The sequence below is a fragment of the Dermacentor variabilis genome, chromosome 4, assembly GCF_050947875.1.
Source record: "Dermacentor variabilis isolate Ectoservices chromosome 4, ASM5094787v1, whole genome shotgun sequence".
Lineage (NCBI taxonomy): Eukaryota > Metazoa > Arthropoda > Arachnida > Ixodida > Ixodidae > Dermacentor > Dermacentor variabilis.
This window is the reverse complement of record NC_134571.1, coordinates 234,161,656-234,175,930: the sequence shown is the minus strand read 5'-3', so window position 1 is coordinate 234,175,930 and position 14,275 is coordinate 234,161,656. Positions and strand designations below refer to the sequence as shown.

At 43.5% G+C, this 14,275-nt stretch overlaps 1 protein-coding gene across 1 annotated transcript in view; it reads right to left on the bottom strand.

Annotated features, from left to right (window-relative positions):
• The window catches only part of LOC142580213 (DNA mismatch repair protein Msh6-like), a 745,039-nt gene that overhangs the window by 617,118 nt on the left and 113,646 nt on the right, over nucleotides 1–14,275 (bottom strand). Inside the window, exon 5 of the mRNA XM_075691108.1 lies at nucleotides 330–482. Coding sequence (XP_075547223.1) covers nucleotides 330–482 — 153 coding nt within the window. The remainder of the gene's footprint in view (nucleotides 1–329; nucleotides 483–14,275) is intronic.

Sequence of the window (14,275 nt, the reverse complement as noted above, 5' to 3'; positions counted from 1 at the left end):
TCGCAGCATGTGAAACAGCCTTAATACACACTACAGTATAATTGTGACATGCATGTATAATACACACTACAGTATAATTGCGACATACTTGGATTTTGCTTCTACCTGTGAACAAGCAAATTTCTAATGAATAGAAAGTGACAGATGTACCACTAACACAACCAGATTCTTTCTTTCTGATATGAAACACTTCTGTCAGTTGCCTTGCAATTTGGTCTCTCCCTTTGCAGGAATCTTGCATAATGCAAGGCTTGCATAAGCACATTTTGCAATGTGTAAGAGGAAGCTTTTAGTGCACTTTCTCGAACATTACACAAATGGTGGCTCACCTTTTCGGGTGACTCGGGTTCAAGGTCCGAGATAGTGTTCTCATCCACGCCACTGCTGGCCGAGTCCGAATCGCTTTCGTCCTCATCTTTACCCGGCTGGAACTCGTCCTCAGAGCTGCTGTCCGAGATCACACGCCGCCTCTTTGGCGACGGCTGTAAGATGAGAAAACCCTGATCAACGTGTCATAATAGAACACGTAAAAAAAAGGGATAAACAACATCTGCTCTTGCTTGACACCTATTCACTTTGGAACAAGAGCCACCCAGGGCAGTGACTCGACTTGGCACTCTGCTACTGTGTTTATTTATAATAAATAAGCACAAAAGCAGAGTGCTACTGTGTGATTATTTAGGTACAGACCTTGGATTGCACACGTTTACCAGTTTACTGGAATTGACAGCCCCACTAAACTCAAACCTGTGGGGGTCAGCAATTTGCACAGTAAAGAGACCCCCAGTTCTTTATATTTGGCAACTTTTTTTGTGCAGATCAACATGGAGAGGTACAGGCGCGGCCACTGCTAGTGGGAACACGAGGGAGTAGTGGCATTGTTCGGCGGAGAGCCCCACCACCGGCACCTCATGAACTCTTGCTGCACAGGCGCAATGAAAACGATTGGCGAAAAACCCGGCGAGTTGTCTGCTATGGTCAGTCTGCCAATGTTTCTTGAGGTGCCGGTAGTGGCGCTCTGGAGAGCAATGCCACGAGCTCCCTTATTCCCACTAGCAATGGCTACACCTGTACATTCTGTTAAACAAATTTGGCATTGTTTGTCGATACTTAGAATGAAGACAATGTGCAGAACACACGAACAAAAGGGCAGAGGTATAGATTACCGCAAACTTTTAAACTAATTTTATTTTTGTCACTCATCAATATAATCAAATTACTGCACCTGTGCATTCAGCATCATGGAAATAAACTTACTTGAAAGTTCGTGCTAGTGGGCGTCTCTGGCATCTCGCCCATGTTTGTTTCGCATATTATCTCCAGCCTGAGCCCTTATAAATCTATATTGTTCTGTGTCTCTATAATGTATCCAAAATTATGCAGAAAAACTTCTTCATTTTCATTACTCCTTTCACACATAGCTCAAGTGAAATGTATTCTTCTACCTTTGAGTGGCACTATAAAGTAGCCAAACTGTATAATGAGTTTCTCGTAAGTCCATTCATGTTCCACCAGCAGAGCAAACACAGGTGGCACGAGGCAACATTGTGCAAAGCTTTGTTGAAAATACCCCCAACACTGAAGTAACAGCATCTGTGCCAATCTCCACACACAGTGATGTAATGGCTCAGGCCAAAATTTGGAGTGGATCGGATCATACCTTGACACTCTGCAACTGCTTTTCCTTGTGTGAAACAAATCCCTGCCCCTAATGCTTACTCTAATGAGAGATACTCACTGTACATCTCCATTGAAGGCAAGCAAGGGTTACTGCATATTTGCAATGAAGGCTATGCATGCTGCAACCTGGGGACCCTCAGGCAGGCAACAATGTGCCTTGACGAGCAAAGGGTTTTTCAAACACCACACAAGATGTAAGTCACCCTATTTCTTAGAACGACAGAAAGCTGAACTAGTTGGTAAGGATTCATTATGCAAAAAAAGAGGTGAGGCATGCAGACAGGACACAAGAGTAGAGAAGTGGGCAACACGAACGCCGACTATCAACTGAAGGGAGCACTAAGGCGAAAAAAGAAAGAAGGCACAAAACTCATCTGCGCAAGGTATGGAATGGTATCAGCACGTGTCAGTCGGGTACATGTGCCGGTCTACATGAGAGATAACTGTTAAGGCACTTAATCTCTTCCTTATGTAAAGTAATCGAAGGCTGACTCATGCATGCGCTTCCACCACTATAGATATGCCATGCCTCTACCATAAGACTCGTATCTTCATTCTTATGCCTGTACAATATCGCGGATTCATCTAACTCTGGCGTGCAGTAACAATCTTGGCAGTGTAAAGAAAGATTAGAAGGAGATATTAGAAGGCCCGGTGTTATTGCGCAAGCATTCTTTAGTGAGTAACCCAGAAAAATCTGTCGCATGAAATGTGTAATGCCTTGTATCAACACAAAAGTGCGTACTTTTCAAAGTTAAGACATTTAATCATTATAATAGTTTATGTTCCAACCTTGTAGGGTCCAAGCGTTAGTTACACTTGTCAGCTTTCCAAAGCAGATGTGTATTGCTACCCCATTCATGCAAAGTTGAAGAAACTGTCCCACACATTTTTTGCATATACAGTCGCCGACCAATAAATCGGACGCCAATAATCCAGACATGCTCGGTAATTCGGACAGCTTCGCAGGACCTCCAATGACCCCATAAACTTAGTGTTAAAGATGACCAATATTTTGGACAGCCGCCAGTTCTACATTTGATTACCCGGACTCCGTCCGTGGCTGTAGCGCACGCAAACTGTGTCGCCATTATCTCCTCTGGCAACCTCGACGAGACATCTAGTATGGCCTCAAAGATTACATGCTAGACAGTAATCCGTGAGGCCTTGCCTTCATTGCTGCTTTATGCCTTTAAGATTTAATTACAACTGCCGATCTTGGAGGATTTGCCCGAGTTGTGAGGTCCCATCAACATAGCGATCATCGCATCCTTTTCCGGCACCCCCACGCATGGCCCGCTATTATGGTTCTTAGAATTAATATTGTATAAAGGAGGTTTGTTACACGACGGAACGATGACGGGTAGAGCGCTTCACCGAGCACAGTCTCTAAGCTGGAGAATTTGCAGCACACGATGCTGTTGGCAATCCTGCTGTCTACGTCCATGCATTCATTACAAAGGCCTAACCGGAAAAAGGAGCCATCCTGGCGACTTAGTCTGAAGATGGGCCACAGTATCATGATAGGGCTTGAGCCGCTGGACGTGGACGACTTCACGGTTATGACGACGCATGTCAGATGGCGGTGTGAATGGCTCTATGAGGTAGTTGACAGGAAAAGTTCACTGCAGAACGCGGTATGGTCCATCGTATTTAGAAAAGTTTTGAAACGAGTCCTGGTGTACGGGTCGGTACGAAAAACCAAACGAGAATTACAACTGCTTGTTGGCCTAGTTGGTGCTTGCTAAAGACATGTTTTCTGCTGCAAGTTTAACTTGCGGCAAGAAACATGTCTTTTAAACGAAGGTTCCTGGGAGAAAAGTTGGAGTCGAGTTGCGAGCATCGCGTTTTGATTTTTAACAATTCCGATCGTCCAAAGTGAAGCGGTGGGCCAACTGAAGACTCTGAAGGGTTTGGGTGCGAGCTAGTTGGTACGGATCATTCATATTTAAAGCAGCATTAAAAAACACGGTCAAGGGAGGATACAGGACGAGCGCTGACTGCCAACAACACCTTTATTGAAGCCTGCAGAAATATATACAATTCGCAACGGGCATAAAGAGAGTAAAAGAAGAAAGGGAAGGAGAGTCATCATCGGTCAACTCCTGCTGCGCATGCGTCAATAACATTAAACATTACAAATGTAACCATACAATTACTGGACACAGGCCAAATTGATTAACATTCGCTATTAAGGTTCTTGTCGTTCGGTATGGTGTTTTTCATTGGAAGAATTCGCTGCTGTCAATAATGGCACCGACTTCGCCTCTGTAATCCTCGCGATGGGCTTCGAAGCTGGAAAAGCACGAAGCATAGCATAATGCCTGTTCCTTAAAGTCAGCTTCGCCTCAGCACAGAAACATGACGCGATGAAGCATAGGTGAAGTATTGCGGTGAAGCTTAATGAGCGAGGAAAGGGGCAATTGTGACAGGACACAGTACATATTCCATTTAATTATTGATACTGCAGGACTTTAGCAGGGTGGACACAGAGTGAAATTAATAAATCTAAGCACAAAATACAGCAATACATAACATAGGTCACTCGCTACGTACAAAGGCAAGCAGTAACTGAACCACACACAAAAGGCAGACAATAGTCAGTAAATCAAACAGTAGATCGCTCGCTACATAAACATAGGTGCGACTCAAATAATGGAAGTGAGCATTGGGTTACAATGACATCAGTAAGATTATTCCACTCAACATTGGTTCTAGGAAAAAGGGAAAATTTGAAGCAATTCTTTTTAGTAGTTGACAGTGTTAATGCCTGTGAGTGTTGATGACGTGTAGCATAACCGGTCGAAAAAATGATAAAGCACGATGTATCAATGTTGTAGTGCCCTTTTATGAGCTGAAATAAAAATTTTAAATGCCATGTTCGGCTCCTTTGTGTCATTGATGGCAATCCACTTATCTCGAGGAGCTCTGTAACTGAAGTGCGGCCATACGAATTATATATGAATCATACTGCCCTTTTTTGAACTTTTTCTAGTTTAGTAATGTTTCTTTTAGTAAAGGGATCCCTTAAGACAATCACGTATTCTAACATTGGTCGAAGGATAGCATTGTAAGCAAGAAAACGCACAGGAGGTATAGCAAATTTCAGAGGGCATCTTAGGAAAAATAGCTTGTCGGAGGCAGTTCGCTGTGACAATGTCAACATGTTTGTTCCACTAGAGAGTGTTAGTAATCCAGAAGCCAAGGTATTTATATTCGGTTATCGCAGAAAGCATTATGCTTTCAGCATTGTAGTTGTACAATATATTATATACAGCATTGTAGCATTGTATACAGCATTGTAGTTGTACAATATAATAAAGACAGTTTTATCAAAGTTAATTTCCATTTGCCATTCATTGCACCATGCTACTATGTTTTTTAAAAGAATCGTTCAGTCTAAATTGATCGTCAACAGAGAGAATTTTCTCGTACAGGACACAGTCATCAGCGTATAGCCTAATACCCACAGAAATCTGATCCACAATGTGATTTATATAAAGTAAAAACAGAAGCAGACCAAGAACTGATCCTTGGGGGACACCAGAATCAACAGGAACCTTATCTGAACTGGCTGAATTTAGTGTTACAAACTGATGTCGGTACGTCAAATAACCCCTTATCCAGGTGAGTAGCCTGTTATTTTGCAGAATGTAGCTTACGTCATAGAGCAATTTCTTATGTGAGACTTCATCGCATATCTTACGGAAATCCATGAAAATTACGTCTATCTGTTTACCCTCATTTACGGCTGCTGCAAAGTCATGAATGATTTTGACAAGTTGGGTATTCGTTGAAAATCCTCCCCTAAAGCCATGCTGCATACAGGTAAGTAGCTTATGTTCCCCAAAAAAAGCACTCATATGTTTGTGAATAATATGCTCTAAGATTTTACGAGCTGTTGAGGTTAGCGAAATTGGACGGTAATTCTGAAAGTGTTTTGTCACCAGATTTATGCAAAGGCTTGATTCTGGCATCCCGCCAATCGTCATGTAGTGCAGCTTCATTTAAAGTTCTAGTGTACGGAACATGCAAGTATTTTGCACGCCATTCAGCATAACGTTTCAAGAAAGCATTTGGGATATTGTCTGGTCCAGAAGATTTTTTTCACCTGAAGGTTCAACAGCAGATTTAAGATGCCATGTTCACTTATTACGACATCAGGCGTTGGAGGTACGGACACTTCAAAAGGCGGAAGACAGCGGTAAACTTGTGTGAATGCATCTTTGAAATTATTATTGAATGCCGTGGAAGCCCCTGCAGCACCCTGCACGCAACCACTATCAACTATACAACCGTCATTAGAGCGAGACTTCGGGCTCACCAACCACCAAAATTTTTTGGGTAACATTTTGATAATGGATGGCAGTGTTGTATCGAAATAATTTTTCTTATGCGCAATCTTATTCTACATGTCTTCCGATATCTGCTCGACCATTAGTTTCAAATCAGACCTGTTTGTCATTCTAGCTCTCTTCTTTAGGCGTTTCCATTTTCCCTGCAACTGCAACGTATCTCAACTTATCCATGGTTTACGAAAGTTGCGTTTTTTAGCTATCCTTGGCACAAAACGCTGAATGCATTCGTAAATTACCCTCTTGAAAGTGCTTTGCCTGCCAGCAACAACAGAGACCATTGAGATCAGTGCCTATGATGCCGTGGCCGTTCCCAAACAGAGCTTGATGAAGGATCCACGTGGACTATGCAGGACCTTACCGGAATTCCTATTTTTTAATTGCAATTGATGCAGTCTGGAAATGGATTGAAGTTTTTCCCATTTCATCACCGTCAGCGGATGTACAAGTTACAATGTTACAAGTACAATGTTAAAGAAAAATCTTCTGGGGGACCGGATGGCATACCAAATTCTTTTCTTTGCCATTACGCCGAGCCTGTTGCACACATCTTAACAGCTGTCTTTTCTTTATCTATAAACACAGCGACTTTACCTGATTACTGGCGTGTGGCTTGTGTCATTGCAGTCCACAAGAAGGGTGATCGCCTAAGCAGTGAAAACTATCGTCCCATTTCGTTGACATCCACGTGCTGTAAAACACTAGAACACACCATTACTCATTATATAACTAATTTTCTTGAAAGTAACGACTTGCTCTCTCCATTTCAGCATGGCTTTCGAAAGAAACTGTCGACATCTACGCAACTTTTAACAACTGTTCACGAAATCGCTCTATAGTTCTTCCGGACAAGTTGATCTTATCTTCCTTGATTTCAGTAAAGCGTTTGATCGAGTCCCTCATGGTAAACTTCTTGGAAAACTGACTAAGCTCGGCCTTCCTACGTTTATCATAAATTGGATAAGAGCCCACCTTTCAAACCGTAGTCAGTTCGTAGACGTTAACGACCATGCTTCTACTGTATTACCAGTTCCGTCCGGAGTACCTCAAGGAAGCGTGCTTGGCCCGATCCTTTTCCTAATCTACGTTAATGATATAACTAGCACAATTCATCCACACGTTAACATCAGATTGATCGCAGATGATTGTCTTGTCTTTAAAGAGATTACTTGCCGTGATGATCAAGTTCAGTTAAGCACTAGCTTAGCCAGACTTAATGAATGTTGCACCACCTGGTCTATGACCCTAAATGCTGACAAAACTGTCTTACTTCGTGTCACGAACAAAAGGCAACCTATGGCATTTCCATATTGCATCAATAGTACACAAATAAGGAAGTCTTGGAATATAAATATCTAGGCATAACGATTACTAACACTCTATCATGGTCGAAACACATTGCGAATGTATGTGCATCCGCCTCTCGAAAGCTTGGCTTTCTGCATCATAAACTGAAAACAGCACCTTCAAATTTAAAGCTTCTAGCTTACAGAACTTATATATTGCCAAAACTGGAATACGCCTCTATAGTATGGGACCCCTATTACATAAAGGATAAGCATAAGCTTGAAATGGTTCAGAGGCACACCTGCCAACCTGGCGAGATAAAAAATCCGGAGACTTTATTTGCACAAAAGGGGGGAGGGGGGGATGTTTGTTCAAACTTTCAGGCAGTGTTCGGCAAGTCCTTTTGCAGGGACCTTGCAGTAGCAGACTTTGCTCACTTTAAAAACTTGTCGGAGTACCTTTGCTCAATACATGGTCCAGACTGACGGCCCTTCACTAGCAGCAGGTGTTGGAGGGTTGTGTTGCACATCGATGAGTGGAATTCAGTCCTAGTTTTTTGACTCCGCACTAAAGATACTCTCACACACTGCGTGGCTATGCGGTATCACGAGTAAATCCAGCATCACCTTAGCAACTCGATGAAACATGTTTTCCATCAATGTTTTTCATTTTTTCCAACCATAAACCACTGCACATCCCACCTTTCTTCATTCAGAATGTCCTCTAAAAGACTGTACCCCTGTAGAGTGGCAAACTCAGCTTTGAATGCATCTAAAGGGTCTTCAGGAGATTCATTGGAGTCTCGGGGCAGCAGCTGAGGGAAACTCTGAATAAAGAAACGAAGACTCGAAAGCGATGCCTGTGAAATAAATTTCAAGTTCGCCACCTCCGCATTCTTCAGATTTGCATTTCAGAGTTGCGTCCACATCCATTACGCTTCGCCTCGTCGCATTTCGGAAACATTTTCCGCAGAAGAGGCCCAACGTGGTCGCTGACACTAAGGGGTAAGTTGTGTTCGGCGAGGAATCCCATAAACAGGCACTCCAAATGTATGCAGTCATAGTTGTTCTGGAGAAAGTTCACTATGTTGTCTGGCTGCTCAGTGGTGCGAACATAGCTTTGATGCTTCGCCGTAGAAACGTGCAGTTTGAAGATGCCTTTGTACTGTGAAGCACGCTGATGTCGCATCCACACATTGTACAAAATGCAAAATGTTCTCCTTTTTTTATGTTAAAAAGCACGGAAATTCAGAAGTGTAAGATCACAAAAACTTCTGCAAATACCTTTTCTTGGGCTTTGATAGCGCCGTGGCATCAAGCACACAAGGTTTCTAACCTTACATAGTGCACCGCACACGCGGCCTAGCCAACACTAACCATACACACAAACAGCAATAACAATGCACCATGGAGGAAGCCATGTATTAAATGCAAGAGCTACATTGGCTCTGGCTTTGGTCTGCTTACTAGGCACCGTAGTCGGCTGCTTAGTCGATGATACCGATGGCGCTAGTGCAGTCGTTGTTAGTGACACTGACGATTACGATGTGGCTGCAGATTCCGCGGTGCCGGTTTTGGAAAAATCATTATTGAGCGAACAGAGACAACTTTTCGGGAGATATAAGACAGTGATCGTACAATAGGAAAGTTCAGCAAAAAATCGGGAATCTCCTGGGCAAATCGGGAGGGTTGGCTGGTATGCAGAGGCGAGCAGTATGGTTCATTTTCAGCAAGTTCAGGTCCACTGATTCGCCGTCACAACTAATGACCGAAAACCATATCCCTACCTTAGAAGCACGAAGAACTGTGGCACAACTAAAATTTCTTTTCACGATGTACGACAAGTCGCTTGAATTTAATGGACGAACATACATTCAACCTTACCTGTTACGCGCGTCTTGACACCGTCACGCTCACAACTTGCTCCCTTTCCATGCATGCACTAACCTGTTTAAAAATTCATTCTTTCCTCATACTGTTGTTCAGTGGAATGATCTACCCTCAGAAATTTTTCTCTGCTGATAATTTTGAGCAGGCACTACTCATGTATTTTGCACAATGATAGGGAATGTTATTTTCCCCTCTTTTATTCATGTTATTTTTACTATCGTCTATGCAAGTGCATTTTGTTCTGATGAGAACTTATTTTGATGTGATACTGACTATCCCAGTGCATTTTTCTGATACTGTGAATATCGTCCTTTGCAATACAAAAAGGCCAACTTGTTACTTTGTTTCTTTTTGCTCTCTTCCTTTTGCTGTTTCATATGTCTAGCACAAGAGCACATATTATTCTTGTCCTACACGAGTGTTTGCAAAAATACGCCCACCTGATTGGTCTGTATAGACTGCAGTATGTACAAATAAATAAATAAAGTGCATGCATGTGTGTCACGTTTGCAAATCAGGGCCTCCCAGACATGGTGGTATCAGACAATGGACCTGCATTCGCGAGTGAAACGTATGAAGAACAGCATGAAGAGGATGTTAGTACCACCCTATCACCCTGCTTCTAATGGTGCAGCGGAGAGAGCCGTTCAAACTATGAAAGTAAAATTACAGAAAGTTGGCCCAGGGGACCTTCGTGCACAAATCGCCCTAATATTGTTATCATATAGGTCGACACCCCACGAGGTCACCGGGTGTTGCTCATCCGAGCTGTTGATAGGACGGAGGCTTAGGACTGCATTGTATCTGCTGCAGCCAGACTTAAGGAAAGCAGTCCTTCAGAAACAACTCACTCAGAAGATGGAGTATTATCAAAGAACGAAACCGAGGGTGCCTGCACAACCAGGAGACAGAGTATTCACCAGGAATTTTCGGCCAGATCCGAGCTGGATTTTTGCTGTAGTCACGAGGCAACACGATTCACAGGTGGAGCTACAATTGTGGTGTCGTCCTCTCGTCTCGTGTCTTGTCTACGTTTTGCGCTGTTAACACCAGGATGGAAAACCAACAAGCCCAAGCTGCTATTCTAGTACAATTGGATGATGGGCAACAATGGACCCGGCACCTCGACCATCTAAGGCCACAGTCGATGCCCGACCAGCACAACTGTCTGTGCAAAAGCCCTTCTACCGCACGCTCGGAACTACCTTTGACCTTATCCTCAGGGACCGGAGGTACAACTGACAGTGGTTTACCCGAAGCAGCGACAAGCTTGGAGGGTCAACTACTACTATCTGGCGAGTCCTATCAACTGGAGACTAGTGACACCATAACATCAACACACCCCGATCGCTCCCCGCCTCCTTCCACACCTCGGCTTCGTCGGAGCACTAGGGAACGCCGTCCGGTGTTTCGGTCTTCTCCTTGAACTGTAACTGCTCATATGCTGTAAGCCTGCTGTGTTAACTCTTTCCTTACCGTGCCATAGAGCATCGATCACTATGGATCTATGGTTTTAATGCCCCGCCAAAAATAAAACTCCGCGCTTACGGACGCATGGCGTCATCTGGCCAGTAATATAAGAACTACTGTGCATTTTCTGTTTTTTTTTTTTTTTCTTTGGAGCGAAGGTTCCTGCGAAACAGCGGAGGACGTAGCGCGGAGTTTTCACAACATGCCGCCGAAAACGCACCACGCGCCGCTGATAAAGAAGTCTTCTCAAAGTGATTCTGCTGCTTTTGATACCAATATTATCGATATGAGCAGTAGTGAGGAGTCCATAGAGGACATTGGATCATTGATTTCGACTCCGACAGTGATAATTCGTCTACACAGCCCGAACCTTCAACTAGTGTGGCAAGGTAAGCATAGTTTCGGATGTCAGTGTTGTTGTTATACGGTGCGCGTGCTTTGTAAGTGACGACACCTGTTTATGTTTTTCTTTTAGGGTGTCCACTACATATGGGTGATATTTTGTCAAACACGCTGAACCGCGCACCTGGCATACACCTGTGCGTGATGCGCCGGAGTGAGACGCGGAGGTTTCTCGGTGCACTGGACATGTTCATGATGTTTTTTACCACTGACATGATTGCCACTTTCTATGCACAAACAAACAAGTATGCGAGGATGAAGATTTTTGAGAAGCCCAGCTATGCTCAGCTAGATGACTCTTGGCTAGAGGTCATGCCCCCGAGATGTTGCGTTTCATTGCGCTGTTGATTTACATGGGCATCGTGCAACTACCTAGACTCCACTTGTATTGGAACACCAGAACTATCTACGGCGGTCTACTCCCAGGATAGCTCATGAGCAGGCAGCGTTTCTTTTCCCTGCTTACATTTTTGCATGTCTTGGACCCTGAGGATGATAGTGCTACTTCAGCTGGCAAACTGCGGAAGGTACTCCCGCCACTTCGAGAGGTCAACGAGGCGTCCGCATGATTTTTTCAGCCACGGGAAGCCATTTCAGTCGATGAAAGGATGGTGAAATCTAAAGCACGCTCAAGAATCAGGCAATATATTCGGGACAAGGTGACGAAGTGGGGTTACAAATTGTGCGTTTTAGCTGAGTCAGAAACTGGATACACATTACAGTTCTTCGTTTACACAGGCAAGCAGGAGACAGCGGGACCGCATGGATTGGCTTTTGATGTAGTCGGTAAACTTTGTGATAAATATTTAGGACAGGGATACAAAATTTACATGGACAATTTTTATACTTCGAAGCACCTTTTCGAACATCTTCAATGCAAAACGCTGGCATGTGGAACGAGAAAATATCGTCGAGGCTTCCCTGGCGATCTGAAAGATTCAAAATGGGAAAAGAAAGCTGAACGTGGAGACATTCATTGGATCAGGGAAGGAAACATCTCGTTTCTTCAGTGGAAGGACCGTCTGGCTGTAAGTCTTATGAGCACGATTCATACAGCCAATGAACATGTGCCTGAAAAGAGACGTACGAAAGTGGGCAACAAGTGGAGCAGGAGGACCATAAGAAAGCCCTTGTTGGTGCATGAATACAAAGCAGGTATGCTGGGCATTGACAAATCTGACCAGATCATTGGAACATACAATGTGCTTCGTAAATGTGTGCACTGGTGGAAAACACTCTTTTCCACTGCATAGATATTGCTTGTGTAAATAGTTTTATTCTATTTCAAGAGCATCGGAAAGGGCACCCAGATATTCCTGAGCTACTTCTGAGTGCCCGCTTTGACCAGCTTTCTTTCCGAGAGATGCTCATCAAGCAAATTTTGAACCTTGATGATGATCAACCAGCCAGCACCTCTTATTTGCCACCCGACTGTGTTCGCCACAAGCCGAGAAGGTTGACAACCGAAGGAACCGTAAGCAGTGCTATGAGAACACCAAGAAAGAAGTCAAGACAAATGTTTTTTGCAGCACCTGTGAAGCGCACCTTTTTTTTACGATTACGCGGAACTGTTTCGCCGATTGGCACATGCATCATGGGCGCCGAGTTCAAAGGTCGCTTGAAGATGCAATTTTTACCTACAGTGCTCAAATTTTCAGACAGTGTACCTGAGCTCACGGACAATCATTTGTATATTCCAGTTTTTTTTTTTTTTTTATTCTATGTGTGGTGAAGTATAGTGTCAATTTTGTGGCTTCGAATGTATGTTTTCCTTACTTTTCTTCAGCTTTCTGAGATAAAATACAAAAAGATGTTGCAGTGATTACTTTGTATTTTATTACATTGAAAAGGCAAAACAATCAGCTACATTTTCATAAATAACAATCCATCATGCCACAACATTTTCCCAAGAAAAGAAATATTTTGTAGACACATAGCAAAAACAGCCGTTTTCTACGGTAAGGAAAGAGTTAAGGGAGGAGGAAGTGTGGTAACTGACACCACCAGGGGGCCCGCGATGCACAATAAGAAACAGAGCTCATGACCTGTGCGGTCAGTGTGCCTTATGCCCCTCACAGCGGCTAATGTGTCTTCACTACCGTGCGCTATGGTCGCGGGTCCGGTCACTACAACTCCAGTCACTGCATTCTATTTACATATTGAATTCCTTCCCACGACACTCTTCAGTTTTTAGATGTTTTTAGTTTTTGACAAAGACCATGTCTGTTGGCAGTATAGCCCACATGCCCAGAAGGAATTGCTGCCGTACGATTCAGCACACTCTGTGACCAGTGCATTAACGAGATCTTAAGCGTTTTTAGACTACATGGGAAGGGCATGCTATTTACACATAAAATCCCTTATCATGACACTCTTCAGTTTTTAGAGCCGTTTTTAGTTTTTGACAAAAACCACGTCTGTTGGCTGTATAGCCCACGTGCCCAGGAGGAATTGGTACTGTACGATTCGGCACACTCAAAGTTATTTAAAAGAGCAATAGCCACTGTTAACCCGTTGAGGGTCAATGACGTAAATATATGGCGCCACGAACAAGTCTAAAAATGGTCGATGTCGCATATTTACGGCGCTGTCTGTACGTTTAAAAAGCGCACCAATTTCCTAACTTTTTCTTTTCTGTCATGTGCTGCCACTATTTGGGAATATAGGGAATTTTTTTCACGTGCTTCCCTCTCTCGGTTTTCGTTGCATGGTTTGTTTTAGCGCTAGTTTGCTCCCACACGTCTATATACTACCACTCGTGCATTGGTGCGCGGGCACACAGGCACGCGAGCGGCGGTTTGAGTTTTGTACCGCGAGCGGTTTCAGCTTCTTTCACTTGCAAAACTGATGGCTATCTCGTTACTAATCGCTGAAAAGGGGACCACTTGTTTCTCGCTCGTTTAGTGCTCACAGGGGTGCACATAGGAACGATGGCGCCGTGCGTGCGTTTCCGTTGCTTTATTATTTTTTCTTTGACACTCACAAAAACTAATTGTTTCTGGTTGGCGATAAGATGAAAATTAGCATAAGTTTTTCACACGTTTTGCATTTTTGACGGGCACACAACCACAAATTTTTCTTGAGTGCGCACACCTACGCAGTTCAATTATGCTATGGATGTACATATTAGACATTAGTGTAAGAGCCGGAACATTTGAGTCTTGCGAAATATTCTCGTGTGTGTATTTTCAA